This window comes from Somniosus microcephalus, chromosome 4, assembly GCF_052327205.1.
Source record: "Somniosus microcephalus isolate GS21.2 chromosome 4, FLI_Smic_1.0, whole genome shotgun sequence".
Classification (NCBI taxonomy): domain Eukaryota; kingdom Metazoa; phylum Chordata; class Chondrichthyes; order Squaliformes; family Somniosidae; genus Somniosus; species Somniosus microcephalus.
In genome coordinates, this window is record NC_140990.1 from 208130031 (window position 1) to 208156536 (window position 26506).

At 50.5% G+C, this 26506-nt stretch overlaps 1 protein-coding gene across 1 annotated transcript in view; it reads right to left on the reverse strand.

The window, feature by feature from the left end:
- LOC147120181 (nmrA-like family domain-containing protein 1) overlaps window positions 1-26467 on the reverse strand; it is a 125925-nt gene extending 99458 nt beyond the window's left edge. Inside the window, exon 1 of the mRNA XM_085985743.1 lies at window positions 26368-26467. Within this exon, the coding sequence (XP_085841869.1) occupies window positions 26368-26407 (40 nt within the window). The 5' untranslated portion in view covers window positions 26408-26467. The remainder of the gene's footprint in view (window positions 1-26367) is intronic.
- Between the last annotated feature and the right edge of the window lie 39 nt (window positions 26468-26506).

The window sequence follows — 26506 nt, forward strand, 5'->3', positions numbered from 1 at the left end:
CCCTTCGGCTGTGTGGGGTTCCCACCTATAACCGCAAAGCAGTTCTTCCTACTGCACAGCACCCCTGTGTGGATAGAAGGTGAGGGTCGGTACGTCACCATTGTGATGCCCACTCTCATGATTGACTAGCCTGCTGACAATCACTGTCTAGACTCACAATTAAAGAATGGCGACTTGGATGAGGTACCAAAGGGCTGCTGTATCCCAGCAGAAGAGGAGGAAACTTGGGGGTGGGGAAAAGCAGAGTGTTACCTTTTGTTTACACACAAATCCCTGATAACAGAAATGCTTTAAACTGGCTTCACAAACTTTTTTTTGATAGTTTTATTTATTTTGTACATGCTGTCTCAGGACATAGTTTGACACAGACTACATTCTATCATACAGCTTTCACAATGCCCGCAGGCACGTGTAGTTAGGGTCATACAGTCACGCACAGGTTTCCGCGGTGACAGGACCATGATCATTCCTAGTCAGAGGGCTCACTTTGATGCGGGTTAGCTGTTATAACAGGCTGAAGCAGCAGCAGGTCCCAGTCAGGGTGCTGCAGCCTTTCTCCTCCGCAGGCAGCCGTAGATTGGTTTAATTGTAGAGACTTGTATAGAGTAGGAGGCTTCCCAGCTACAACCCCTTTTGTTGCTCTGACTGGCAAACGTCCCACAGCTGCTTTGACCGCACGTTTGTTGTTGGGTTGTTTCACAGCAGGGGATTGCCTATAGCGAGGACAGGAGTGAGATCTGTGTGAGCCTGTGAGTGGTGGGTTTCTTAGCCCTGGCAGCAGTAGATGAGTATACATGGACTTGGGTGTGGAGCGATGGCTAAGACAGTCACAGTGGTCCGCAGGATCTCTGTGGATAGCGGCTGGTGGCTGGGCAAGACCAAATTGAAAGGAGTGTACCCTTGTGATTCCACCAGCAGTCATCTGCCAAGACTGGGTATAAGCTTGTGATGAGTGGAGTGGAGGATTCTCAGCTGACCATTCCTTATTCAGCTGCAGGTAAAGTCAGCTTCAAAGCCTCCTTTCAGTCTCCTCCCTGTCCCCTCCGTCCCTCACCACCCTTCCTCACCCCACTCCCTTCCCCACTTCCAGACAGCTGCTCAAGCTTCCAAGAGAGCATACGTTATCACTTTAATTCACCGCTTCACACCTACTCTGATCTCTCTATCCTCGGCCTATTACATTGTTCCAATGTAGCTCAATGTAAGCTCGAGGAACAGCACCTCATCTTTCAATTAGGCACTTTACAGCCTTCTGGACTCAACATTGAGTTCAAAAATTTCAAACTATAACCCCTGCCCTCATTTTTCATGCTGTATGATTTTGCCATTCCCATTTGCAACATTTTGGGGGAGAAATTCAGTTGGTTGCGCCACCCATTAGCGCCTTAAGAGGGCGTTAAGTGGGGCACGAGCCAGCTAGCGCCCGGGTGCGGCGAGACCTGCGCCTCTCGCGAAATTGAGCGGACATTTAGCGGCGGCGCTAAACCGCAACGCCTGCTCAGCTGCGCGCGCAGATCCTGATGTCATTTCATGGTGCAACGCCCTTGAGGCGCCGCGAACCGGAAATTCAGTGGCGCCCCCCTCCTTTCCGCCTGTTGCTCCCAGCGACTGGTTGACTGGAACAGTTCCCAGTCGCTGTGGGGCTGGGGGGGCGCTATTTAAAGGGGGCTCTTCCTGGCTTCTTTGTGGTAGCCATTTTTGGACCACTCCTTCTGTGAGAGAGAGAGAGATTTGCAGAGAGACAAAGGGAGAGAGCTTTCTGCATTGAGTCAGCGCTCGCTGAGGTACTTTTGGCTTCTGACCAGAACTTTGTAGTTGCTTTGCTTTTTCACCGGCATAACCTTGAGTGGCCACATACTATGGGGGCTGCAATGGGTGGGAACATTGGGCTTCTCCATTACATTGAGAGGGCACAGAGACACAGAGAGAGAGTGCCAATCATGGCCAGACGGAGGAGGGCCAACAGGCGTCGGCACACGAGACCTTACCGTCCCAGGGTTTTCCGCCAACAGTTCTCATACCTCAACATGTCTGAGGAGCAGGGTTTTCGGAGGCTGCGATTCAGCAAGGAGGTGGTCACTGAGCTCTGCCACCTGCTTCAGCCAGATCTGCAGCCTCAACTGAGGAGCAGGGCGTCTCTGTCAGTGGCAGTGAAGGTCACAGTGGCTCTCAACTTCTATGCCACCGGCTCCTTTCAATACATTGCCAATATCTCCCAGTTCGCGGTGCATTGCTGCATCCGTCAAGTCACAAATGCCCTCTTTAAAAGGAGACGTCAGTACATGACCCCGGACAAGCAGCAAGAGCGCGCAAAAGGATTTGCAAGAATAGCGGGCTTTCCTATGGTCCAGGGCGCCATTGACTGCACGCATGTGGCTTTGCGGGCGCCGCAAGAGAATGCCGAGGATTACCGCAACTGGAAGGGGTTCCATTCGTTGAACGTCCAGTTGGTCTGTGACCACAGACAGCTGATAGTCGCTGTCAATGCCCACTTTCCAGGCAGCAGCCACTACGCCTTCATCCTGCCCCAGACTTCTGTGGCAGACCTTTTCGAAGCCCCGGCTCACCCAGGAGGCTGGCTTCTTGGGGACAAGGGCTATCCTCTGTGCACCTGGCTGATGACCCCGCTCCGTTCGCCCAGCACCCCTGCTGAAGAACGATACAATGAGAGCCATCAAGTGACCAGGAACATCATTGAGCACACAATCGGCGCGCTCAAACAACAGTTCCGCTGTCTGGACCATTCCGGAGGAGCCCTTCAGTACTCACCTGAGCGAGTCTCCCATTTCGTTGTAGTGTGCTGCATGCTGCATAACCTGGCAATCCTCAGGACTCAGCCACTGCCACCAGACATTGGAGCACCAGCAGAGGAGGAGGAGGAGGAGCACCAAGACGGGAGGGAGGCACAAAGTGCAAGGGCCGCCCATCAGCGGCTTATAGCAAGTCGGTTCTAGGCCCCCTCTGAGGGAATGGCTTGTGCCATTCAAAGAACATGAATGGAACCTTGCCGCAACTCCTAAGCCGGTCAAGGCAACAAATAGTTCAAAGAGCAAACATGCACATTCTGAATAAAGACACTTCTTTATTTAACAAACTCTGTGCCCTGCCTGCATGACAAAGTAACAGAGAGAAACCCCCAAAAAAAGCAATCAGACACATAACTGGCTCTCACAACCTGGAGACAATGAACAAAACAGTAACCAAAAAATGACCACAATCCTCGGCCTTCAATAAAACATTTAACAGCATTTTGCCACACCTCCTACTTTTTGCCCTTCGAGGGTGATCTGCTTCGCTTGCGAGATTTGCCCCTTCCCACCCTGCAGCTCCTCCGCAATGGGACCCCAGTGGCTGCAGCAAGGCTGGGGGAAGGCTGCTGAGTGTCAGAAACTGAGTCGGCAGATGCCCTTGAGGGACGGCCTGGACCAGCTCTGGGGCTGGAGGGCCCGGCTGCTGACTGCTCCAACTCTGCATGGGCGGCAGCAGTCTGTCCTACAGGTGGTGGCAGCTGCAGTGGAGAGGTGACAATGTTGGCAGCAGGAATGCTGTCATCCTGACAGAGGACAGCAACTCCCTGGTTGGACGACACACTGGCACTCCCACGGGGCAGCACTGCAGCATGCGGAGCAATCTGCTGAAGCACAGACTGCTGGCCTGCTGCGGCGCGGCGAGGGCCCCGGCGATTCGTGCCCGATCCAGCGAAGATGGCAGCAGTCAGTGCTCATGTGGCCTCAATCTGCGTCTGCATGAGACCAGCCACTGACTGCATTGCAGCACTAAGCACTTGCATGGCAGCCGCCTGTGCTGCGCCAAAGTCCTGGAGACTCCTTACCTGCGCTGCACCGACGTCCTGGACACTCCTTGCCTGTGCTGCGCCGAAGTCCTGGACACTCCTTGCCAGTGACTCAATGGATTCGGGCATCCTTGCCACTGCAGCCATGAGCTTAGTTTCCCTGTGCTCCGCCTGGGCGCTCATTTCAGCGAGGAGCCGCACCTCTTCCGCGCTCACTGTAGCAGGACTCGAGGCCAGACTCTCCCTCCGGGGAGAAGGCCGCCGAGCTTCCCTACACCACCCCCCCGCGTTGCTGCAGCCCGCTAGCCCCGGAGCTTCACCCTCCTCAGACCATTCCCCCCTGCTCCCCTCCAGGGAAGACGTGCCCCCATTATGGCCATGGGCTGCCTCGGCTGAGGGTGGCACTGATGGTCCAGCTTCCTCCTCGTCGTCGCCTTCAGAGTCACACACAGTGGCAGCTTGAGGGCCCGCCTCCTCAGCTGGCGAATCAGCATCTGAAAGCAGGGAGGTACAAGAGTGGCTTTAGCGTGAGGACAGGGTGGCAGCGAGGGAGGCATGAGTGCTGCAATGTACTGTATTGGTTCGATAGTGGCAAAGGATGCTGGTGTGAGGCACAAGTGGAAGGAGAGAGGTCAAAAAGGTGATGACCTTACCATTGCTGTCCAGAACGGGGTCGGCATCTCCAGTGGCGACGGGGCCGATCATCCGGCCTGCCATAATCCACTGGACTCGCTGCTCCAGATCGGTGAGGGCTTGAAGGTGAGTCCGGCCTCCCCTGGTCCCTTGCTGCTGCCTCCTGTTACGCGCCAGCTTGCCCTGCAAGAGAAAGGACGGGCTCCGAGTACAGTGTGAAGCCCTGATCTTGGCTGCACTGCCTCCCATGGTCGATTAGCCCTTACAGTGTGTAAAGTGCTGAATGTGCGTGTGAGTTTCATGAAAGGCCCATAGGTGTTGGATGAGGGCTGGGCATTGGGGCTTTCAGGACCCTTTGGCCATAAAGTGAGGTCGACATGCAGGGATGAAGAGGATTCTGAAAAGGGTACTCACCCTGACGACCTGAGTGAGGTCGTTGAACTTCTTCCTGCATTGCACAGGGGTCCTAGGCACCATGCTGCTGGAGGTCACTCAGTGAGCCACCTCCCTCCAAGCTTTGGGCAGCGGTCTCCTGCCACTGTCCGGGCACAGGATAGATCACCTGCGCTCCACCGCGCCAACCAGAACCTGCAAGGCCCCCTCGCTGAACCGCTGCGCTCGCTCCCTGGCCCTCTCAATGGTCCTAGGCGTAAGAATGTGGCAGCAGGTCTGTCCAGGCCGAGAATCAGGGCTCCGATGCGCTGGGTGTGGCTACAATCCAAGATCAAACCTCCCCTTTAAGAGCTGACCGGCGCCAGCATGTCTGCGTGCAATCGCTAACTGGCCGCACCTGCGCTGTGCCCGCCCTCGGTGGTAGCGCCTCGCTTCTCCAGCTTAGCGCCTCAAGACAGTCGCACAGCGCCTGTTTTAGCGCTCCAAGCACCTCCTGGGGCGAAGCAGGCCAATTTACCAGTAGGTGGCGATAATTTGCGCCGGGCGCAAAATTTCGCGCCCAGTCGATACTTACGCCCCAAACGGGGCGATACTGAATTTCTCCCCCTTTATCTTTCCTGCCTCTTACAAAAGCACAGTTTATTCCTTCAATTCCTTCCTTCCCCCCCCCCCCCCCCCCCCCCCCGTCTCTGCACCTGCTTAATATCTGTTACACCTCCAGCTTTTTCCAGTTCTGATGAAGGGTCCCAGACCTGAAACGTTAACTCTGTTTCTCTCTCCACGGATGCTGCCTGGCCTGCTGAGTTTTTCCAGCGTTTTCTGTTGTTATTTTACGTTTTCAATTGATGGTTTGTCACTATGTAGCTAGCAATCATATCTCCTCCAATCTCTGGGGATAGTCAGTGCAGGCCATTGAGAACAAATCTGCTTCACTGGTCTACTCAGGTCACTGAGCCCACCAGTGGTCAAAACCATAAACTCCTCCAACAGCAAGCACAACAGCAACAACAACAACTTGCATTTATATAGCACCTTTAATGTAGTAAAATGCCCCAAGGGGCGTCACAGGAGCGTTGTCACGAAAAAATTGACATCGACCTGAAATGTTAACTCCGTTTCTCTCTCCACAGACGCTGCCTGACCCGCTGAGTATTTCCAGGATTTTCTGTTTTTATTTAAGGAGACACTGGTCAGGTGACAAAAAGCTTGGCGAAAGAGGTAAGTTTTAAGCAGCGTTTTGAAGGAGGAGAGAGGGGCGGACAGGTTTAGCGAGGGAATCTCAGAGTTTAGGGCCTCGACAGTACGCACGCCAGTATTTTTTTTTTATTCGTTCATGCCATCTGGGCGTCGCTGGCAAGGCCAGCATTTATTGCCCATCCCTAGTTGCCCTTGAGAAGGTGGTGGTGAGCCACCTCTTGAACCGCTGCAGTCCGTGTGGTGAAGGTACTCCCACAGTGCTGTCAGGGAGGGAGTTCCAGGATTTTGACCCAGCGACGATGAAGGAACAGCGATATACTTCCAAGTCAGGATGGTGTGTAACTTGGGGGGAACTTGAAGGTGGTGGTGTTCCCATGTGCCTGCTGCCCTTGTCCTTCTAGGTGGTGGAGGTCGCAGGTTTGGGAGGTGCTGCCGAAGGAGCCTTGGCAAGTTGCTGCAGTGCATCTTGTAGATGGTATACACTGCAGCCACAGTACGCCGGTGGTGGAGGGAGTGAATGTTTAAGGTGGTGGATGGAGTGCCAATCAAGCGGGCTGCTTTATCCTGAATGGTGTCGAGCTTCTTGAGTGTTGTTGGAGCTGCACTCATCCAGGCAAGTGGAGAGTATTCCATCACACTCCAGACTTCACAGAAAATCACAGAAACCCCACAGTGCAGATAGAGGCCATTTCGGCCCATCGAGCCTGCACCGACACATATCCCACCCGATCCCCGTAACCCCTACACCAACACATATCCCACCCTATCCCCGTAACCCCACGTATTTAATCCCCCTAACACTAAGGGTCAATTTATCATAGCCAATCAACCTAACCCGCACATCTTTGGACTGTGGGAGGAAACCCACGCAAACACGGGGAGAATGTGCAAACTCCACACAGACAGTCACCCGAGGCCGGATTCGAACCCGGGTCCCTGGTGCTGTGAGGCAACAGTGCTAACCACTATGCCACCGTGCTGCCCTTGTGCCTTGTAGATGGTGGAAAGGCTTTGGGGAGTCAGGAGGTGAGACACTCGCCACAGAATACCTAGCCTCTGACCTGCTTTTGTTGCCACAGAATTTATGTGGCTTGTCCAGTTAAGTTTCTGGTCAATGGTGACCCCCAAAATGCTGATGGTGTGGGATTCGGCGGTGGTAATGCCGTTGAGTGTCAAGGGGCAGTGGTTAGACTCTCGCTTGTTGGAGATAGTCATTGCCTGGCTCTTGTTTGCCGCAAATGTTACTTGCCACTTATCAGCCCAAGCCTGAACGTTGTCCAGGTCTTGTTGCATGCGAGCACGGACTGCTTCAATATCTGAGGAGTTGTGAATGGCACTGAACCCTGTGCAGTCATCAGTGAACATCCCCATTTTTGACCTTATGATGGAGGGAAGGTCATTGATGAAGCATCTGAAGATGGTTGGGCCTAGGACACTGCTGCAGCGATGTCCTGGGGTTGTGATGATTGACCACCAACAACCACAACCATCTTTCTTTGTGCTAGGTATGACTCCAGCCAGTGGAGAGGTTTTCCTCCCGATTCCCATTGACTTCAGTTTTACTAGGGCTCCTTGATGCCACACTTGGTCAAATGCTGCACTGATGTCAAGGGCAGTCACTTTCACCTCACCTCTGGAATTCAGCTCCTTTGTCCATGTTTGGACCAAGGCTGTAATGAGGTCTGGAGCCGAGTGGTCCTGGTGGAACCCAAACTGGGCATCAGTGAGCAGGTTATTAGTGAGTAAGTGCCGCTTGATAGCACTGTCGATGACACCTTCCATCACTTTGCTGATAATTGAGAGTAGACTGATGGGGCGGTAATTGGATTTGTCCTGCTTTTTGTGGACAGGACATACCTGGGCAGTTTTCCACATTGTCGGATAGATGCCAGTGTTGTACCTGTACTGGAACAGCTTGGCTAGAGGCGCAGCTAGTTCTGGAGCACAATAGCTGAGATATTGTCGGGGCCCATAGCCTTTGCTGTATCCAGTGCGCTCAGCCGTTTCTTGATATCACATGGAGTGAATCGAATTGGCTGAAGACTGGCTTCTGTGATGGTGGGAACCTCAGGAGTAGGCCGATATGGATCATCCACTCAGCACTTCTGGCTGAAGATGGTTGCAAACACTTCAGCCTTGTCTTTTGCACTCACGTACTGGGCTCCACCATCATTGAGGATGGGGATATTCATGGAGCCTCCTCCTCCCGTTAGTTGTTTAATGGTCCACCACCATTCACGACTGGATGTGGCAGGACTGCAGAGCTTTGATCTGATCCGTTGATTGTGGGATTGCTTAGCCCTGTCTATAGCATGCTGCTTCCGCTTTTTAGCATGCATGTAGTCCTGTGTTGCCGCTTTCCCAGGTTGTCCCCTCATTTTTAGGTATGCCTGGTGCTGCTCCTGGCATGCTCTTCTACACTGCTTATTGAACCAGGGTTGGTCACCTGGCTTGATGGTAATGGTAGAGTGAGGGATATGCTGGGCCATGCGGTTACAGATTGTGGTGGAATACAAATCTGCTGCTGCCGACGGCCCACAATGCCTCATGGATGCCCAGTTTTGAGCTGCTAGATCTGTTCTGAATCTATCCCATTTAGCACAGTGGTAGTGCCATACGATGGAGGGTGTCCTCAGTGTGAAGACGGGACTTCGTCTCCACAGTGACTGTGCGGTGGTCACTGCTACCAATGCTGTCATAGACAGATGCATCTGCAACAGCTAGATTGGCGAGGACGAGGTCATGTAGGTTTTTCCCTCCTGTTGGTTCTCTCACCACCTGTTGCAGGCCCAGACAAGCAGCTATGTCCTTCAGGACTCGACCAGCTCGGTCAGTAGTGGTGCTACTGAGCCACTCTTGGTGATGGACATTGAAGTCCCCCACCCAGAGTACATTCTGTGCCCTTGCTATTCTCAGTGCTTCTTCCAAGCGGTGTTCAACATGGAGGAGTACTGATTCATCAGCTGAGGGAGGTTGGTAGGTGGTAATCAGCAGGAGGTTTCCTTGCCCATGCTTGACCTGAAGCCGTGAGACTTCATGGGGTCCGGAGGCAATATTGAGGACTCCCAGGGCCACTCCTTCCCGCCTGTATACCACTGTGCTAACACCCCTGGTGGGTCTGTCCTGCCGGTGGGACAGGACATACCGAGGGATGATGATGGAGGAGTCTGGACATTGACTGAAAGGTATGTTTCTGAGTATGACTATGTCAGGCTGTTGCTTGACTAGTCTGTGGGACAGCTCTTCCAATTTTGGCACAAGTCCCCAGATGTTGGTGAGGAGGACATTTGCAGCGGCTGGGTGTGCCATTGTCGTGTCCATAGCCGGTGCTGAGGTCGATGCCGGGTGGTCCGTCTGGTTTTATTCTTATTATTGTGTTTCGTAGCAGTTTGTTACAACCGAGTGGCTTGCTGGGCCATTTCAGAGGGCAGTTAAGAGTCAACCACATTGCTGTGGGATGGAGTCACATATAGGCCAGACCAGGTAAGGACGGCAGATTTCCTTCCCTGAAGGACATTAGTGAACCAGATTGGGTTTTCACGACAATCCGATAGTTTCATGGTCACCATTACTGATACTAGCTTTTTATTCCAGATTTATTTAATTAACTGAATTTAAATTCCCCAGCTGCCATGGTGGGATTTGAACTCACGTCCCTGGATCATTAGTCCAGGCCTCTGGATTACTAGCCCAGTAACATTGACACTATGCTACCATTCCCGCCTACATGGCCAGAGGAACCCACAGAAACTGCATCATGTGGCTCCAGGTGCCAGCTGATTTATATTGTCGGTTTGCCAGCAAAAACAGAACTTATGTCAGCACCAAAGCAATGACGTAAATGCAACAGTAAAATTAAATTTAACCTTAGTGCGCCAGTTGATTTGCACCTATAATTTGTTACCAGTGTGAATGTTTGGTGTCATGTTTACAGCACAGAAACAGGCCATTTGGCCCAGCTGGTCTATGCCAGCGTTTATTCTCCACATGAGCCTCCTCCCACCCCTTTTCATCTCACCCTATCAGCATATCATAGAATAGTACAGCACAGAAGGAGGCCATTCAGCCCATCGAGTGTGCGCCGGCTCTTTCGAAGAGCAATCCAGTTAGTCCCACTCCCCCGCTCTTTCCCCATATCCCTGCAATTTTTTATCCTTCAAGCACGGTGGCATAGTGGTTAGCACTGTTGCCTCACAGCGCCAGGGACCCGGGTTCGAATCCGGCCTCGGGTGACTGTCTGTGTGGAGTTTGCACATTCTCCCCGTGTTTGCGTGGGTTTTCTCCGGGTGCTCCGGTTTCCTCCCACTGTCCAAAGATGTGCGGGTTAGGTTGATTGGCTATGATAAAAATTGACCCTTAGTGTTAGGGGGGTTAAATACGTGGTGTTACGGGGATAGGGTGGGGTATGTGTTGGTGTAGGGGTTACGGGGATCGGGTGGGATATGTGGCGGTGCAGGCTCGATGGGCCGAAATGGCCTCTATCTGTACTGTGAGGTTTCTGTGATTCTGTGAAGTATTTATCCAATTCCCTTTTGAAAGCTACTACTGGATATGTTTCCACCACCCCATCAGGCAGTGCATTCCAAATCCTAAACACTCGTTGCGTAAAAAAGTTTTTCCTCATGTCACCTCTAGTTCTTTTGCCAATCACCTTAATTCTGTGCCCTCTGGTTATCGACTCTTCAGCCATTGGAAACAGTTTCTCTTTATTTACTCTATCTAAACCCTTCATGATTTTAAACACCTCTATCAAATCTCCTCTTAGCCTTCTGTGGTCTAAGGAGAACAACCCCAGCTTCTCCAGTCTATCCACGTAACTGTAATCCCTCATCCCTGGAACCATTCTAGCAAATCTCTTCTGTACCCTCTCCAAAGTCTTCACGTCCTTCTTAAAATGTGGCGCCCAAAATTGGACATAATATTCTAGCTGGGGTCGAACTAGTGTTTTATAGAGGTTTAGTATAACTTGCTGGCTTTTGTCCTCTATGCCTCTGTTTATAAAGCCCAGGATCCCATATACTTTATTAACTGCTTTGTTAACCTGTCCTGCCACCTTCAAAGATTTGTGCACAAACACCCCCAGCTCTCCCTCTTCTTGCACCTCCTTTAAAATTGTACCATTTAGCTTATATTGTCTCCCCTCATTCTTCCTACCAAAATGTATCACCTCACTCTTTTCTGTGTTGAATTTCATCTACCATGTGTCCGACTATTCCACCAGCATGTCTATGTCCTCTTGAAGTTTATTACTATCTTCCTCACTGTTTAATACATTTCCAAGTTTTGTGTCATCTGCAAATTTTGAAATTGTGCCCTGTGCCCCCAAGTCCAAGTCATTAATGTATATCAAAAACAGCAGTGGTCCTAGTACTGAACCTTGGGGAACACCTCCCTCCAGTCCTAAAAAACAGCCATTCACTGCAACTCTTTGTTTTCTATCCCATAGCCAATTTTATATCCATGCTGCTACTGCCCCCTTTTATCCCATGGGCTTCAATTTTGCTAACAAGCCTATTATGTGGTACTTTATCATACATGCGCCTTTGAAAGTTCATATACACAACATCAACTGCACTGCCCTTATCCACCCTCTCTGTTACCTCATCAAAAAACTCAATCAAGTTAGTCAAACACGATTTGCCTTTAACAAATCCGTGCTGGCTCTCCTTTATTAGTCCCTGCTTATCCAAGTCTCTCTTAATTTTCTCGCGGATTATGGTTTCTAAAAGCTTCCCCACCACCAATGTTAAACTAACTGGCCTGTAATTTCCAGGTTTATCCTTCTCCCCTTTTTTGAACAAGGGTGTAACATTTACAATCCTTCAGTCCTCTGGCACCACCCCTGTATCTAAGGAGGATTGTGCCCAGCACCTCCACAATTTCCACCCTTACTTCCCTCAGCAACCTCGGATGCATCCTTCTATTCCTTTCTCTCTCATGTGCTTATCTAGCTTCCCCTTAAATGCATCTATGCTATTTGTCTCAACCACTCCATGTGGCAGCAAATTCTATATTCTAACCACTCTCTGGGTAAAGAAGTTTCTCCTGAATTTCCTATTGGGTTTATTAGTGACTATATTATATTTATGACCTTTTGTTTTGGACTCCCCCACAAGTGGAAACATTTTCTCTATGTCTACCCCATCAAACCCTTTCATTACCTTAAAGACCTGTATCAGATCAGCCCTCTGCCTCCCACCCCTCCCACAACCCCCCCCACCCCAGCCGACCAAAGAGCCCCAGCCTGCCCAGCCCACCCCGACAAGTATATCCACCCAGCTCTGGTGCCAACCACGCAAATCCCCCCCCTGCACCCTCCCACAGGAGGGAAGGGAAAACGAAGGGTCGGCTGTGGCACACCTCCAAAGAACCAGTTCAGACTGGCAATCGTGACACCAAGGAAGCAAATCAGCCCTCTGCACTCTCAGGACCAGGCCCGTTAATAAAAAAAGGACTACATACTTGTTGGCACCAATTTTTAAATGTCTCATATTGTACAAAATTAACAAAAAAAGTGAAAGGACAGTATGCAGTCATTTTTGCTACTTTATGTAGCTCTTCAAAGTCTGTAGCAGGAACAGTTTCCATCATCCTCTAGGCACCCATTTCACAAAACAAACTAAACTAAGCATAGATAACTGCTGTTAAAATGAAAAACGGAGTAAAATTTATATTCTGTCAATTGTTAAGTATCTATTTTGAAACAGGCAGATAGTGACTGAAGCAGTTTCGTTATTGTGTACACTAATTAGTGCCATGCTCCAACATCCATGTTAGGGGTTGACAACCTAGGATCCCATTTCTTGCTGCTTCCTAACAAGTAGTTTCTATGACTAGCAGATATCGCAAACACAGGGAGGCGAGAATCAGTATCCAAGGAAACCGATGCACCCAACTCATCTGCCCTCCGCTGCTATAGTAACAAAACTGGTCAACAGAGTGTGTGCTTAAGACAGATCAATGGGATTGAGATGCTGAAAGGTGACATCTGTTTGATCTGGTTTTTATTGCTGCACGTTTCATTTTCTAAAGGCAAGGTTTAAAATTCAATATCACTGTGATATATAACAGTTGTAGACATGACTGTCAATTGGCCATTTAAGGCAGAACAAAACCTTCCTAATGTACACTAGGCACTCAATACTGCGATCAATGAACAGTCAAATCTCAGCAACAATTGAAAATCACATAACTCATTTTAACAATGTGTGTAAACCAATAAACAGCATCACATCCAGAGCTTCTAAATTATCCTGTACCTAAATGGAGTTTTCACAATCTGGAGTTTTTCTTTACCATGGCATGGTGAGGTGGTTGTAGCTGGTGGGTGGGGGGAAGAAAGATATGAGGCGTATTTGGGTTTACCATATGTGACGCAAATAGCCTACCTATCCCTTTACAGAATCAAGATTCTATATACAGTAGTATTAGCTTTTGTTCATAATCAGATGACTATTTATGTGTATATTTAATCAGGGAGCAGCTGGAGACGACAGTCTCAAAAATTGACCCTGGTGATTGTTGAGTGCACAGAAGATATGGAGAAATTGTACTGGGCTGATAAGACAATGCACTACCTGTATGTAAAACAGAATTTGCTCCAGAATTCAGGTCAATCTGGAAGGGAAATGCTCTTTGTATGCGCCCTAATGTACCTTAAAGGTGCATTTGAGTAGAACTTGCTGAGCAGTGCCGTTCAAATTGGGTTTTGAAAGTTGAGTGAGTTTTATGGGCTGGCTTTAACATCTGGTTGACAATATGGCCTGAGATTAGAATATGAAACTGAGCAGAAGATGAAAGTTGAAATTTACTACATATTCCGTACTAAGGACAAGTCAGTAATTTTCCGTACCAAATGTTTGCTCCAATAAACCTAGTGAGGGTTACTGCGCTGGTTCATATTTTTATTGTTACTTTATGATGAAAAATATGTGGTAAGTTTCAATTAAGAAGCACAGCATCCTCTTTGCACCATTTCGTCAAATAATGAGAGGATAATGCTTCATAATTTAAGGCTATACCCCAGATAGAGCCATGAACCACAAGACTAGGGGAGTCACCTTCAACTTTGCAGCCTGGGCGGTAACCCGGTGGAGAGGACTAGTCCACCTGTTGTAGAACCCGCCCGGTTATCATCCCTATGGCTAACTCTGCAATAAGATGTTCTGACATTAAGCAATTTTAAAACTGCAGCACTGTGCTTATACCGATGAAAGTACCCAGGCTCCATAAAGCAGAGCCACTGTCCATTAGTGTACATTTTTGCCAAGCATTTTATATGCAGCTTAAAGTGGCGTGTCTATATCAAGTTGTCTACTCAATTACCATTAAATATTGCTGCCCAAAATAATAGATAAGTGTCTGTCAAAAATATTCTGACAGCTATTACCTTCTAGTACTTCTTACATGTGGCGTAATACACTATCGGTAGTTGCAAAGTTAGTGTGATATCACAAGTAAATTAGCACCCTGACAAACTGGTAACAAATTCTTCTCATATTTTCATATTCTGGTCATCCAGAACTTCCATTTTAAAGTATGCAAATGCATTATTTGGTATTGCTTTTTAAGCACTATTAGATTTTTCCCATCAAAATTGTCAATATCTTCGCTAACAAACTTCACCTTCGAATAATAGATAACGTTTTAAATGAAGTCTGACATTTATTTTTTGAAAAACCTAAACATAAATTGCAACATGTTGCCAACAGTGCTCAGACCACATTTTTTAAAATGCATTTAGATCTGCTTTTTTTGTTTCAGCAATTTTCCCCCTCCGACACCTCTCCTGAAACCCTTGACGCTTTGCTCATGGCACGGGCTGCCCTCCAGTATCTTGTCCCAAGTGACCATTATCCATGTAGAGGACAAGACAGTGCGTGCAGTGCTGGGAGACATCACCACCGAGTCTGAACTTGTCCTCACACGACCTCAACACGCGCGCGTGCACTTCCAAGTGGTCAACTGGCTATTGATCTGGAGCAATTTTCCCTTCCCTAACCCAGGGCACTGAGTCAAATTGTAGCACCCCTGCTGTCACCCTGTCTGAGGTTACAGACCTCAGCAAAGACCAGGGGGGCGATTTTCCCATTGGAGATGGGTTTCGGTTTGGGCGGGTTCCGAACCCGCCTCCATGGTCAGGTGGGAAAAAGTAGCGATTTTCCCCTAATTGGATAGTTAATTTCAGAGGTGTGGGTTCCCCTGGGCCAATTAGTCTTTTGGGACTGAAACTCGCCTCTGCTGACGTCACTTATCCAGCTTCATTTAAGGGCTGTTTGCTGCCTTGGCCCATTCCACTGGTTTTTGTCCGATGCTGCACCACTTCCAAACTGTTATCTCCTTGAAGAATGGCCATCTCCAAGGCAAGGGCCTCCCCGAGGTTCTACGATGAGGCGCTGGGTATCCTGGTTGAGGGGGCGAGAGCTAGCAGGGAGATGCTCTTCCCCTCATCTGGGAGAAAGAGGCCTCCCAAAGAAACCAAGGCTGTGTGGGTCCAGCTGGCAAGGGATATAACCTCCAGATCAGTGTGCAGCAGAACATGGCTGCAGTGCCCTAAAAGGTTCAATGCCCTTGTAAGATCAGGCAAAGTGAGTGTACCTTCAGCTTGACCCTCCTTCTGCTACCCTTCTCTTCTCATCACCAGCACTCTGCATTGTCAACCTCCTCCTCCACGTCCCACTTTACCCTTACAACCCTTGCAGCCTTCACAATCGCTCTTACTCTATGAACCCAATCACTTCACTATTTGACTATGCTGCCATCACACTCCCTTTCAATGTTATGCAATGACAACGACTAACAACGCACAGGGAGGGCCCTTGGACATTGATCCTCACTCTATCTTTGTCTCCTTCTAAGCATCTATGCTCTGGACTCTACACTCACTCCATTATTCTCACTCCAACTCCACTTGTCTCACTCACTGCAGGAAAAGAGAGCCCACAATAGAAGGAAAAGGGCGAAGACAGGAGGAGGGCCACCTTCCCTAGCCATTCTCACCCAGGCTGAAGAGGCGGCCCTGGGCATCGTCGGCGCAGAGGTGGAGGTGGAAGTGGGGGACGGACAGACTGGCGATCCAGACCAAGCTGGTGACTGAATAGTTTTGCGTCTCTCTCATTTACATTGCTTGAGTGATTGAAATGGCTGCTGGTGTACATTATTAGAATGCCACGTGATCGTCTGCACTATTGCATGTGCATGCCACACTTCCGTGAAATGTCTAACCCATGTCTTTACTCCCCCACAGGACCATCCACAGAGCCCCACCCCACTGTCGACGAGGAAGAGGCTGAGGAGCAAGACTCCTCAGGGGAACCTGCAACCTCTGAGGACGCAGCGTCAGCAGATGTAAGCGCACCCAGCACCAGCGCAGATACGCACACCTTGGTGGGACCTTCGGGACATAGAGTAGTGTTGTCACCGTGTTTTTCACATTGCAGAGGTGAGCAGCATCAGGTGGTGGAGACAGGGACAGCAGTGGAGAGTACTTGTTGGAGGTCGCAGGAATCTCCTAGCTCAGCTCCACTGCATGTGGACCCTGTGCCTCTGGGTCCATCTAGGAGAGCGGTGCTGGAACTCTAGGAGCAGGTGCAGGAATCTCTGGCAGGTTTTGTCTCCAGGGTTACTGCAAGCGTGGAGAGGATGGAGGAGTCCAACTCTAACATGAGCAGTGCCTTTGTGGAGGCAATGGCACATGAATGCACCACCACGGAAAGGATGGCAACCTCCGTGGAAAGGATGGCTATGGCCATGGAGGAAATAAGTCGCCAGAGTCAGGAAAACATGGTGATTGTTCAGAATAGACTGACATCTCTGGAGGAGCGATGGGCAGCTATTGAGCAGAGAAACAAGAGCTTCATGGAAGTCCTCTGGAGTAGGACTGCCAGTTCAGAAACGGGTTTCCATGGCCCCCCTGATGTGCAGCAAGGTGCTCTCAAGCCACTTGCGAGCGTTGAGGTGGACCTGACCCATGAGAGGTAAGTTGGTGGCAGAGAACAAGGAAGTGGGGGGTTCCTCTCCAAGCGCTCACACTTCTATGCCACTGCATAGCCCTCGGTCAGAGCCCCACCAGAGTCCTCACCCAACTGAGATGGGCGTCTCAGCCCCTGCACTGCCGTAGGATGAGCAGGCGTTTGGCGAGCCCTCACAGGCTCAGAAACCCAGAGGACGTCTGCCAAAGGTGCCGAAGCAGGAGCAGCATGAAAGTGAGCAAGTGGCCTCCACGTCTGCTGAAGCCACAGGGGGAGCACCACGTAGGAGCATGTGTAAGAGAAAAATAAAGCACAATTAGTCACAGGGGTAGGCACTTGGGTGCTTGTTTCTGTTTATTGATGAAATGCCATCCCTGTGTGAATGTATTAAAATGAGGCGATGGCAAACAGTTGGCGTGATGGCATCTGTTATTTCGGCTTAGGCAGCTCCACATTGCGGGCTCCGCGACACTTGCGTGGTCAGGTTGGTGGTCAGAGTGAAAGGAGGCAAGAGAGTCATGTCCACTGTCTATCATGTGTTAAGAAGGAGCCAAGTACATGTGCCACAATGGGCAACCTATGCAAATCTGGCCAGGATGAGTGCATCCCTTGCATCACAGCCAGCAATGTGCTCGCGTGCTGCCGCTGCTGCTGGTAGATGCGTTGCCGCTTGGTCTTCCTCCTCCTCATCTGAGGAGGCTATGTACAGAGCTACTTGCTCATCAGGAAACTGCAAGCCACGATGTTGCGCAGTGCAGAGCAGACCACGACCATTCTGGAGACCCTGGCTGCTGAATACTGCAGGGCTCCACCTGATCTGTATACTCATCGAAATCGCATCTTCAGCAAGCCAATGGTTTGCTCGATGATGGACCTGGTCAAAGTGTGGCTGGCATTGTAGCACTCCTCAGCCTCGTTAGCTGGCCTCCTGATCGGCATCATTAGCCACTTTTTCAGGGGGTAGCCCTTGTCACCAAGGAACCATCCATTAAGTTGGTTTGGCGGATTGAAGAGCGGAGGAACACTGGAGTTCCTCAGGATGAACGAGTCATGGCATCTACCACAGAACTTGGTGCAAACATGCAAAATCTCCTTCTTGTGGTAACACACCAGCTGTACGTTGAGGGAGTGGAAGCCCTTGCAGTTGACAAAGATAGCTGGGTTTTGATGGGGTGCCCTAAGGGCCACATGTGTGCAGTCTATGACGCCCTGAACCACTGGCACGCCTGCCATATTTGCAAAGCCAACCGAACGCGCGGTTACACTTGCTTGATCCCTTGAGAAGTGGATGTAATTGTGCACCTTTGTGAAAAGGGCATTGGTAATCTGTGTGATGCAACTGTGGGCGGCCGACTGGGAGATGCCGCTGATGATGCCTGGAAGGAGCCTGAGGCAAAAAAGTTGAGTGCAGTGGTGACTTTGACAGCCACTGGTAAGGGGTGTCCACCCACTCCTCTGGGCTCCAGGTTTGGGTGCAGCAGTCCGCAGAACTCTTGGACAACCTCTCGCGAAACTCTCAGCCTCCTTTGGCACTGCAGCTCACTCATGTTGAGGTAGCTCATTCTCTGTCTGTAAACCCAGAGAGGGGGGTATCTCCTGCAGCGACATGCTTCCATGCGCTGGCGCTTTTTGCCCTGTGCAGCTTCAGGTGGGTGAGCAGGAGGTTGGGGCTCCTGCTGCTGTTGCTGCTGAGCTGCCTGGTTCTGCTGCTGCCGTGGCTGCTCCTCATCCGAATCTGAGGTCCATGGTGAAAGGAAATAAATGGTTCCCATGCTGCTGGCAGATACCTCTGTTGGGGAAGCGCTCAGTCCAAGTGGGGAGAGGGTTTTCCACAGTTGAGAGATAGAAGCTGCAGCACCTCCGACTTCGGTAGGCCTGCTAAAAGTGCTGAAAGACCTGTGCAACAAAAGTTCTGCCACCTGCAACTGCTCCCTGATGAAAGCTCCGTTTTAATGGTGGAGCTGCAGCTGTGAGGAGGCCACCCACTTGTCAACCCACCAGGATTAGCTGGCGTGGTTTAGGAGGGCCGTGCAACATGCGGAAAATGTGGTAAAATAACAAAGGCCTGGCAAAATAGGATTATAGAGGCCCTTAATCACTTGTTAAGGGTCTTAACTACCTCTCCCGACTGATAGAGACGGGACCGAATCGCACCCATGAAACCCGCCTCCGGCAAAATTGCACAGAGGCGGGTTGGAGGCGGGTTGCGAACCCGCCCTCACTTTTTTGCAATTTTCCCAACTGTCCCACCTCCAAGGGGCTGGGACAATCGCCCCCCTGGAATCAAGACTGGTACATGCAGTTTAGCTACTCACTCACATAAACTCACTCATCCATGGGAGGGGGGAGGGGCTCCCGCTTATGTTTTGATGGCTTGCTCCAACATGGTCGAGTTGAAATTAACTTTATCCTCCTAGGGCTTTATTTTAATTTAATTATATTAAATATTTATTTCCTCTCCCAACACAAATAGTGCAGTAACATGCAAAGGTTTACACTAAATGTGTTATAACTATAGTTTGCATGCAGTATTCATTAAATTGAAAAATCTACAATGGAAGAGAAGGCCATAATAATGGTCATTTAAGTGACAATTATATGGCAATGTAAAGATAGATTTCCGGAAAATGGTCATAAAAAGCAAAAGAGGTCAACACTCTCAACAATAATTTGCATTGATATAGCACCTTTCATGTAAAAAAGAAAAAAATCTAGCATTTATATAGCATCTTTCACAACCTCAGGATGTCCCATAGCACTTTACAGCCAATTAAGTACTTTTGAAGTGTAGTCACTGTTGTAATGTAGGTAACGCTCCAGCCAATTTGTGCACAGCAAGCTCCCACAACAAATAAGTGACCAGATAATCTGTTTTAGGTGTTGGCGGAGGGATAAATGTTGGCCAGGACTGTCCCAAGGCACTTAAGAGGGAAGAATTTAATAAAGGAACAAAGGCCAAGTTACAGTAGGAGTGTAGGAGAGGTGACTAAAATTGTGGTCAAAAAGATAGGTTTTAGGGCAGCTTTTAAAAGTGGGGAGAGAAGCAGATGGGTTTAACGATGGAGCTCCAGAGACTAGGCCTGAGGCAGCTGAAGGTTCTGTCACCAAAGGCGGAGCGAAGGAAGAGGGGTGATGCACACAAGGCCAGCGTCGAAGGACCAAATGCTGCAGGAGGTTGCAGGTGACCAAGGTATAAAAGATTTAAGGCAAGAACCAGGAGTTTCATTTCAACATGATGGGGAACAGGGAGCGACTGAAGATCAGCCAGGACAGGGTGAAAGGGAAGAAGGTCTTAGGGTTCATGAGATTGGGGGTAATGTATTAGCATGGATTGAGGATTGGTTAATGGACAGAAAACAGAGAGTAGGAATAAACTGGTCATTTTTGGGACGGCAGGGTGTAACTAATGGAGTGCTGCAAGGATCACTGCTTGGGCCTCAGCTATTTACAATCTAGATCAACGACTTAGATGAGGGGAGCAAGTGTAATGTATTCAAGTTTGCTGACACAGAAAGGTAACATGCAGGTACAGCAAGCAATTAGGAAAGCAAATGGTATGTTGGCCTTTATTGCAAGTGGGTTGCAGTATAAGAGTAAGGACGTCTTGCTGCAATTATATAGGGCTTTGGTGAAACCACAGCTGGAGTACTGTGTACAGTTTTGGTCTCCTTACCTAAGGAAGGGTATACTTGCCTTAGAGGGGGAGCAATGAAGGTTCACTAGATTGATTCCTGGGATGATCGGGCTGTCCTATGAGGAGAGATTGAGCAGAATGGGCCTATATTCTCTGTAGTTTAGAAGAATGAGAGGTGATCTCATTGAAACATATAAAATTCGTACAGGTCTTGACAGGGTAGATGCTAAGAGGATGTTTCCCTTGGCTGGGGAGTCTAGAGCCAGAGGTCACAGTCTCAGAATAAGGGGTCGGCCATTTAGGACTGAGATGAGGAGAAATTTCTTCACTCAGAGGTTAATGAACCTTTGGAATTCTCTGTCCGAGGGCTGTGGAGGCTCAGTCGATGAGTTTATTCAAGACTGAGATCGATAGATTTTTGGGCACTAAGGGAATGGGGATAGGGCGGAAAGTGGAGTTGATGTAGAAGTTCAGCCATGATCTTATTGAATGGCGGAGCAAGCTCGATGGGCCGTATGGCCTACTCCTGCTCCTATTTCTTATGTTCTTAATGCAGAACAGGATTGGGTAGCTGAGTTTTGAATGAGTTGTAGTTTATGGAGGGAGGAGGATGGGTGGCCAGTAAGGAGGGCATTGGAGAAATCAAGTCTAGAGCACAGTTGCAATGTATAAGGGTTGCCAGTTCAGGTGATGTAGGGGCAGAGGCAGCAAGTGTTGCAGAGGCGGAAGTAAGCAGTTTTGGTAATAGATAGGATGTGGGATTTGAAGCTCAACTCTGGGTCGAAGAGCAGTCAAGGTTTTGCACAATCTAATTTAGTCTGAGCTCTCTGATGAACTCTGATAAGTTAGATGTGTTCATTTATAGAGATGTCTTGGCACTAGAAGTAACTCTTTGATTGCAGCTGCATGAGGTTGTCTCAATGAGACAGTGAGCAGGAGGCATTACTGCTGAGATCAATGTGGTCTCTGAGTTCAGTCATAAATGCCTAGTGGAGTGACCTTGTGCAGAACACCAGTCAGGGTTACTAATTTGTACAAGGAAGCACGTAGGATACTTTCACTTTCATTTAGTTTGAATTATTTATTTTACTTTAAAACTGAAAGTCCATGTTAGCACTTTGTGTTTGTTACCATCTTTAAAATATATCTTAGCATTTTGAGATAAACAGGTAATTTTTTTAAATATTCATTCATGGAATGTGGGCGTCGCTGGCAAGACCAGCATTTATTGCCCATCCCTAATTGCCCTTGAGAAGGTAGTGGTGAGCTGCCTTCTTGAACCGCTGCCGTCCGTGTGGTGAAGGTACTCCCACAGTGCTGTTAGGGAGGGAGGTCCAGGATTTTGACCCAGCGACGATGAATGAATAGCGATATACTTCCAAGTCAGGATGGTGTGTGACTTGGAGGGGAACTTGGAGGTGGTGGTTACCCATGTGCCTGCTGCCCTTGTCCTTCTAGGTGGTAGAGGTCGCGGGTTTGGGAGGTGCTGCCGAAGAAGCCTTGGCGAGTTGCTGCAGTGCATCTTGTAGATGGTACACATTGCAGCCACGGTGCACCAGTGGTGGAGGGAGGGAATGTTTAAGGTGGTGGATGGGGTGCCAATCAAGCAGGCTGCTTTGTCTTGGATGGTGTCGAGCTTCTTGAGTGTTGGGAGCTGCACTCATCCAGGCAAGTGGAGAGTATCCCATCACACTCCTGACTTGTGCCTTGTAGATGGTGGAAAGGCTTTGGGGAGTCAGGAGGTAAGACACTCGCCGCAGAATACCCAGCCTCTGACCTGCTCTTTTTTTTTGCCACAGTATTTATTTGGCTGATCCAGTTAAGTTCCTGGTCAATGGTGACCCCCCCCCCCGCCCCAAGGATGTTGATGGTGTGGATTCGGTGATGGTAATGCCGTTGAATACTAGCAAAAAGATATTAAAACAGTGTGTGATTTGTTATTATAGACTCCTTTAGGCACTGGGACTGTCTGCAAGGATAGCTAGTGACATTCACTTCTACGAGGAGGATCCTCTGGTTCAAAGTTTCCTGCATTTCGGGGCATTTGTGCATACATATATCATTCTCAAAAGGATGTAATCATGATTAATGATATTGTGGTATTTTTAAACAACAACAACTTGTATTTATATAGCCCCTTTAATGTAGTAATATGTCCCAAGGTCCTTCACAGGGGTGCTTTCAAACAAAATTTGACATCAAGCCACATAAGGAGATATTAGTACAGCTGACCAAAAGCTTGGTCAAAGAGGTAGGTTTTAAAGGAGGAGCGAGAGGTAGAGAGGCAGCGAGGTTTAGGGAGGGAATTCCAGAGCTTCGGGCCAAAGCAGCTGAAAGCACTGGTGGAGTGATTAAAATAAGGGATGCGCAAGAGGCTAGAATTGGATGTGCGCAAAGATCTCGTAGGGTTGAAGGGTGGAGGAGGTTACAGAGATTGGGAGGGACAAGGCCATGGAGGGATTTGAAAACGAGGATGAGAATTCTAAAATCGAGGTGTTGTCGGACCGAGAGCCAATGTAGGTCAGCGAGCACACGGGTGATGGGTGAGCGGGACTTGGTGCGATTTAGGATACGGCAGCAGAGCTTTGGATGAGTTCAAGTTTACAGAGAGTGCAAGGTTGGAGGTCGGCCAGGAGAGCAGTGGAATAGTCAAGTCTGGAGGTAACAAAGGCATGGATGAGGGTTTCAGCAGCAGATGAGCAGAGGCAGAGTCGGGCGATGTTACGAAGGTGGAAGTAGGCGGTCTTGGTGATGGAGAGGATATGGGGTCGGAAGCTCATCTCAGAGTCAAATAGGACACCAAGGTTGCGAACGGTCTGGTTCAGCCTTAGACATTGACCAGGAAAGGACTTCAGAGGTAACGATGCGGGAGCAGGAAGAGAAGCCATTGCAGGTGATTCTCTGGCTACAACTAGATAGATAAGAATGGAACCAGGCGAGTGCAGACCCACCCAGCTGGACGACAGAGGAGAGACGTGGAGGAGGATGGTGTGGTCAACCGTGTCAAAAGCTGCAGACAGGTCGAGAAGGATGAGGAGGGATATTTTACCACAGTCACAGTTCAGATAGGATGTCATTTGTGACTTTGATAATGGCCATTTCAGTGCTGTGCCAGGAGCGGAAACCTGATTGGGGGTGGTTCAAACACGGCAGTTGCGGGAAAGATGGGCAGAGATTTGGGATTTGACAACACATTCAAGGACTTTGGAAAGGAAAGGGAGGTTGGAGATGGGGCGGTAGTTTGCAAATGGAGAGGGGTCAAGGCTGGTGTACTTTGAGGAGGGAGGTGATGACAGCAGATTTGAAGGGGGGAACAGTATCTAAGGAGAGTAAACAAACAGAATTGTGACAATTTGTGAAAATTTTAAAGTATTTCTATGCAGTCATACCCATAGTTATTATAATCTTTAGTAGTCATATTATAGCCCCATGTGAAATGTTATCAAGGCAGCCAAAATGAATTTTAAATTATTTTGTGACTTGAGAGTCGACTGAGCAGCTTGTGTGTTGATTAAATGTTGTGCTCAGTAGCCTCAAGTGCCCTCTTGCCATCTTTATGTTGGACTGCCTGTTGCCAGGTTTCCACATATTGGGATGCATTTAAATTCAGCTAAATATTCATCAACTGGAAAAAGTCGAGCTCCTGGTTTAGTTCATTAATAACCTGACAAAGTTTATTCACTCATTTTAGTTTAAAAATGTGACCTATTTTGATATAAATCACTCTGAAAAATAAACTCAGCTCCGTGTGTTTAAATGAGCTTCCGTCTGCTGCTCTCTTATTCCTGGCAATGTCCAAAAGTTGCCATGGGAGGGGGGGGTGGGGGAGTGGGTGCTCGGGGTGGGGGGGTGGGGAGTGGGTGCTCGGGGTGGGGAGTGGGTGCTCGGGGTGGGGGGGTGGGGAGTGGGTGCTCGGGGTGGGGGGGTGGGGAGTGGGTGCTCGGGGTGGGGGGGTGGGAGTGGGTGCTCGGGGTGGGGGGGGTGGGGAGTGGGTGCTCGGGGTGGGGGGGTGGGGAGTGGGTGCTCGGGGTGGGGGGGTGGGGAGTGGGTGCTCGGGGTGGGGGGGGTGGGGAGTGGGTGCTCGGGGTGGGGGGGTGGGGAGTGGTGCTCGGGGTGGGGGGGTGGGGAGTGGGGGGGGGCTCGGGGTGGGGGGTGGGGAGTGGGGCTCGGGGTGGGGGGGGTGGGGAGTGGGTGCTCGGGGTGGGGAGTGGGGGCTCGGGGTGGGGGGGAGTGGGTGCTCGGGGTGGGGAGTGGGGGCTCGGGGTGGGGGAGTGGGGGGTGGGGAGTGGGGAGTGGGGGGGTGGGGAGTGGGTGCTCGGGTGGGGGGAGTGGGTGCTCGGGTGGGGGGAGTGGGTGCTCGGGGTGGGGGGAGTGGGTGCTCGGGGTGGGGGGAGTGGGTGGGTGATCGGGGGGGGAGTGGGTGCTCGGGGTGGGGGGAGTGGGTGCTCGGGGTGGGGGGAGTGGGTGCTCGGGGTGGGGGGAGTGGGTGCTCGGGGTGGGGGGAGTGGGTGCTCGGGGGGGGGGGAGAGTGGGTGATCGGGGGGGGAGTGGGTGCTCGGGGGGTGGGGAGTGGGTGCTCGGGGGGGGTGGGGAGTGGGTGCTTGGGGGGGGGGAGTGGGGAATGGGTGCTCGGGGGGGGAATGGGTGCTCGGGGGGGGGAGAATGGGGGGGAGTGGGTGCTCGGGGGGGGAGTGGGTGCTCGGGGGGGGGGGGAGTGGGTGCTCGGGGGGGGGAGTGGGTGCTCGGGGGGGGGAATGGGGTGCTCGGGGGGGGGGAGAATGGGGGGGAGTGAGTGCTCGGGGGGGGAGTGGGTGCTCGGGGGGGGAGTGGGTGCTCGGGGGCGGGGGGGGGAGAAGAACCTTGACAAGGTACAGACTTAGCGAACATAGCCTAGCGATCGAAAAAGGCAGACACAGGCAGACCAGGCTGCCAAGAGAGGACAGGATATGCTCGCACTGCAGTCAGGGAGTGGTGGAGACAGAGATGCACTTCCTCACAGCTTGTGGAAAATATCAGGGCATCAGGGAGAATTTCTACCAAAAATTCTCACAAATATGCCCTGATTTCAGAAATCTGAATGACAACCAAAAACTCCCATTCCTACTGGGAGAGGAGAGAAGCTGTATAACACTGGCGGCACGCTATGTTACAGCTTGCCATGAACAGAGAGCCAACCAGTAAACTAAGAAAAGAATATATATAAACAATGCGAATGTATATTTATACACTCAGGGATATACCTGTTTATACACTGTATGAATAGAACTGCGTTTATGTGGTAAACCATAAATGTATTTGATGCTTTGGCAACATAAGATGTAACTTATCATGCCAATAAAGCGATTTGAATTGTGAATTGTGAGTGGGTGCTCGGGGGGGAGTGGGTGCTCGGGGAGGGGGGGGGAGAGTGGGTGCTCTGGGTGGGGGGGGGGGGGAGAGTGGGTGCTCTGGGTGGGGGGGGGGGGAGAGTGGGTGCTCTGGGTGGGTGGGGGGGGAGTGGGTGCTCGGTGGGGGGGGGAGTGGGTGCTCCCGGGAGTGGGGGGGGGGGATGTGGGAGTAGGTGTTGCGCAGGGGGTGGGGGGGAGGCGCGCTGTCCGGTTGCTCTCTGATCCAGGTACAGAGCCGTGTGGGCGGGGGACACAAAGCTCTCGATTCACGGGCCTTAAAGCGGCTCCATACTCAGCTGATCCCCGCACAGCCCCAGGCCCCGGCCGCACACACTCGCCCACTGACGGGTTCACACTTACCCGAGGCGCCGAAAACAGCGACCGTCAGCGGAGCGGCCATTGCAGCAGCTCTCAGTCCCTCCGCCTCACGCGATCGCCGTTCCCTCGCACCCTTCCCCCCTCCCCCTTTCCCTCTCTTCCTTCCCCCCCTCCCCCTTTC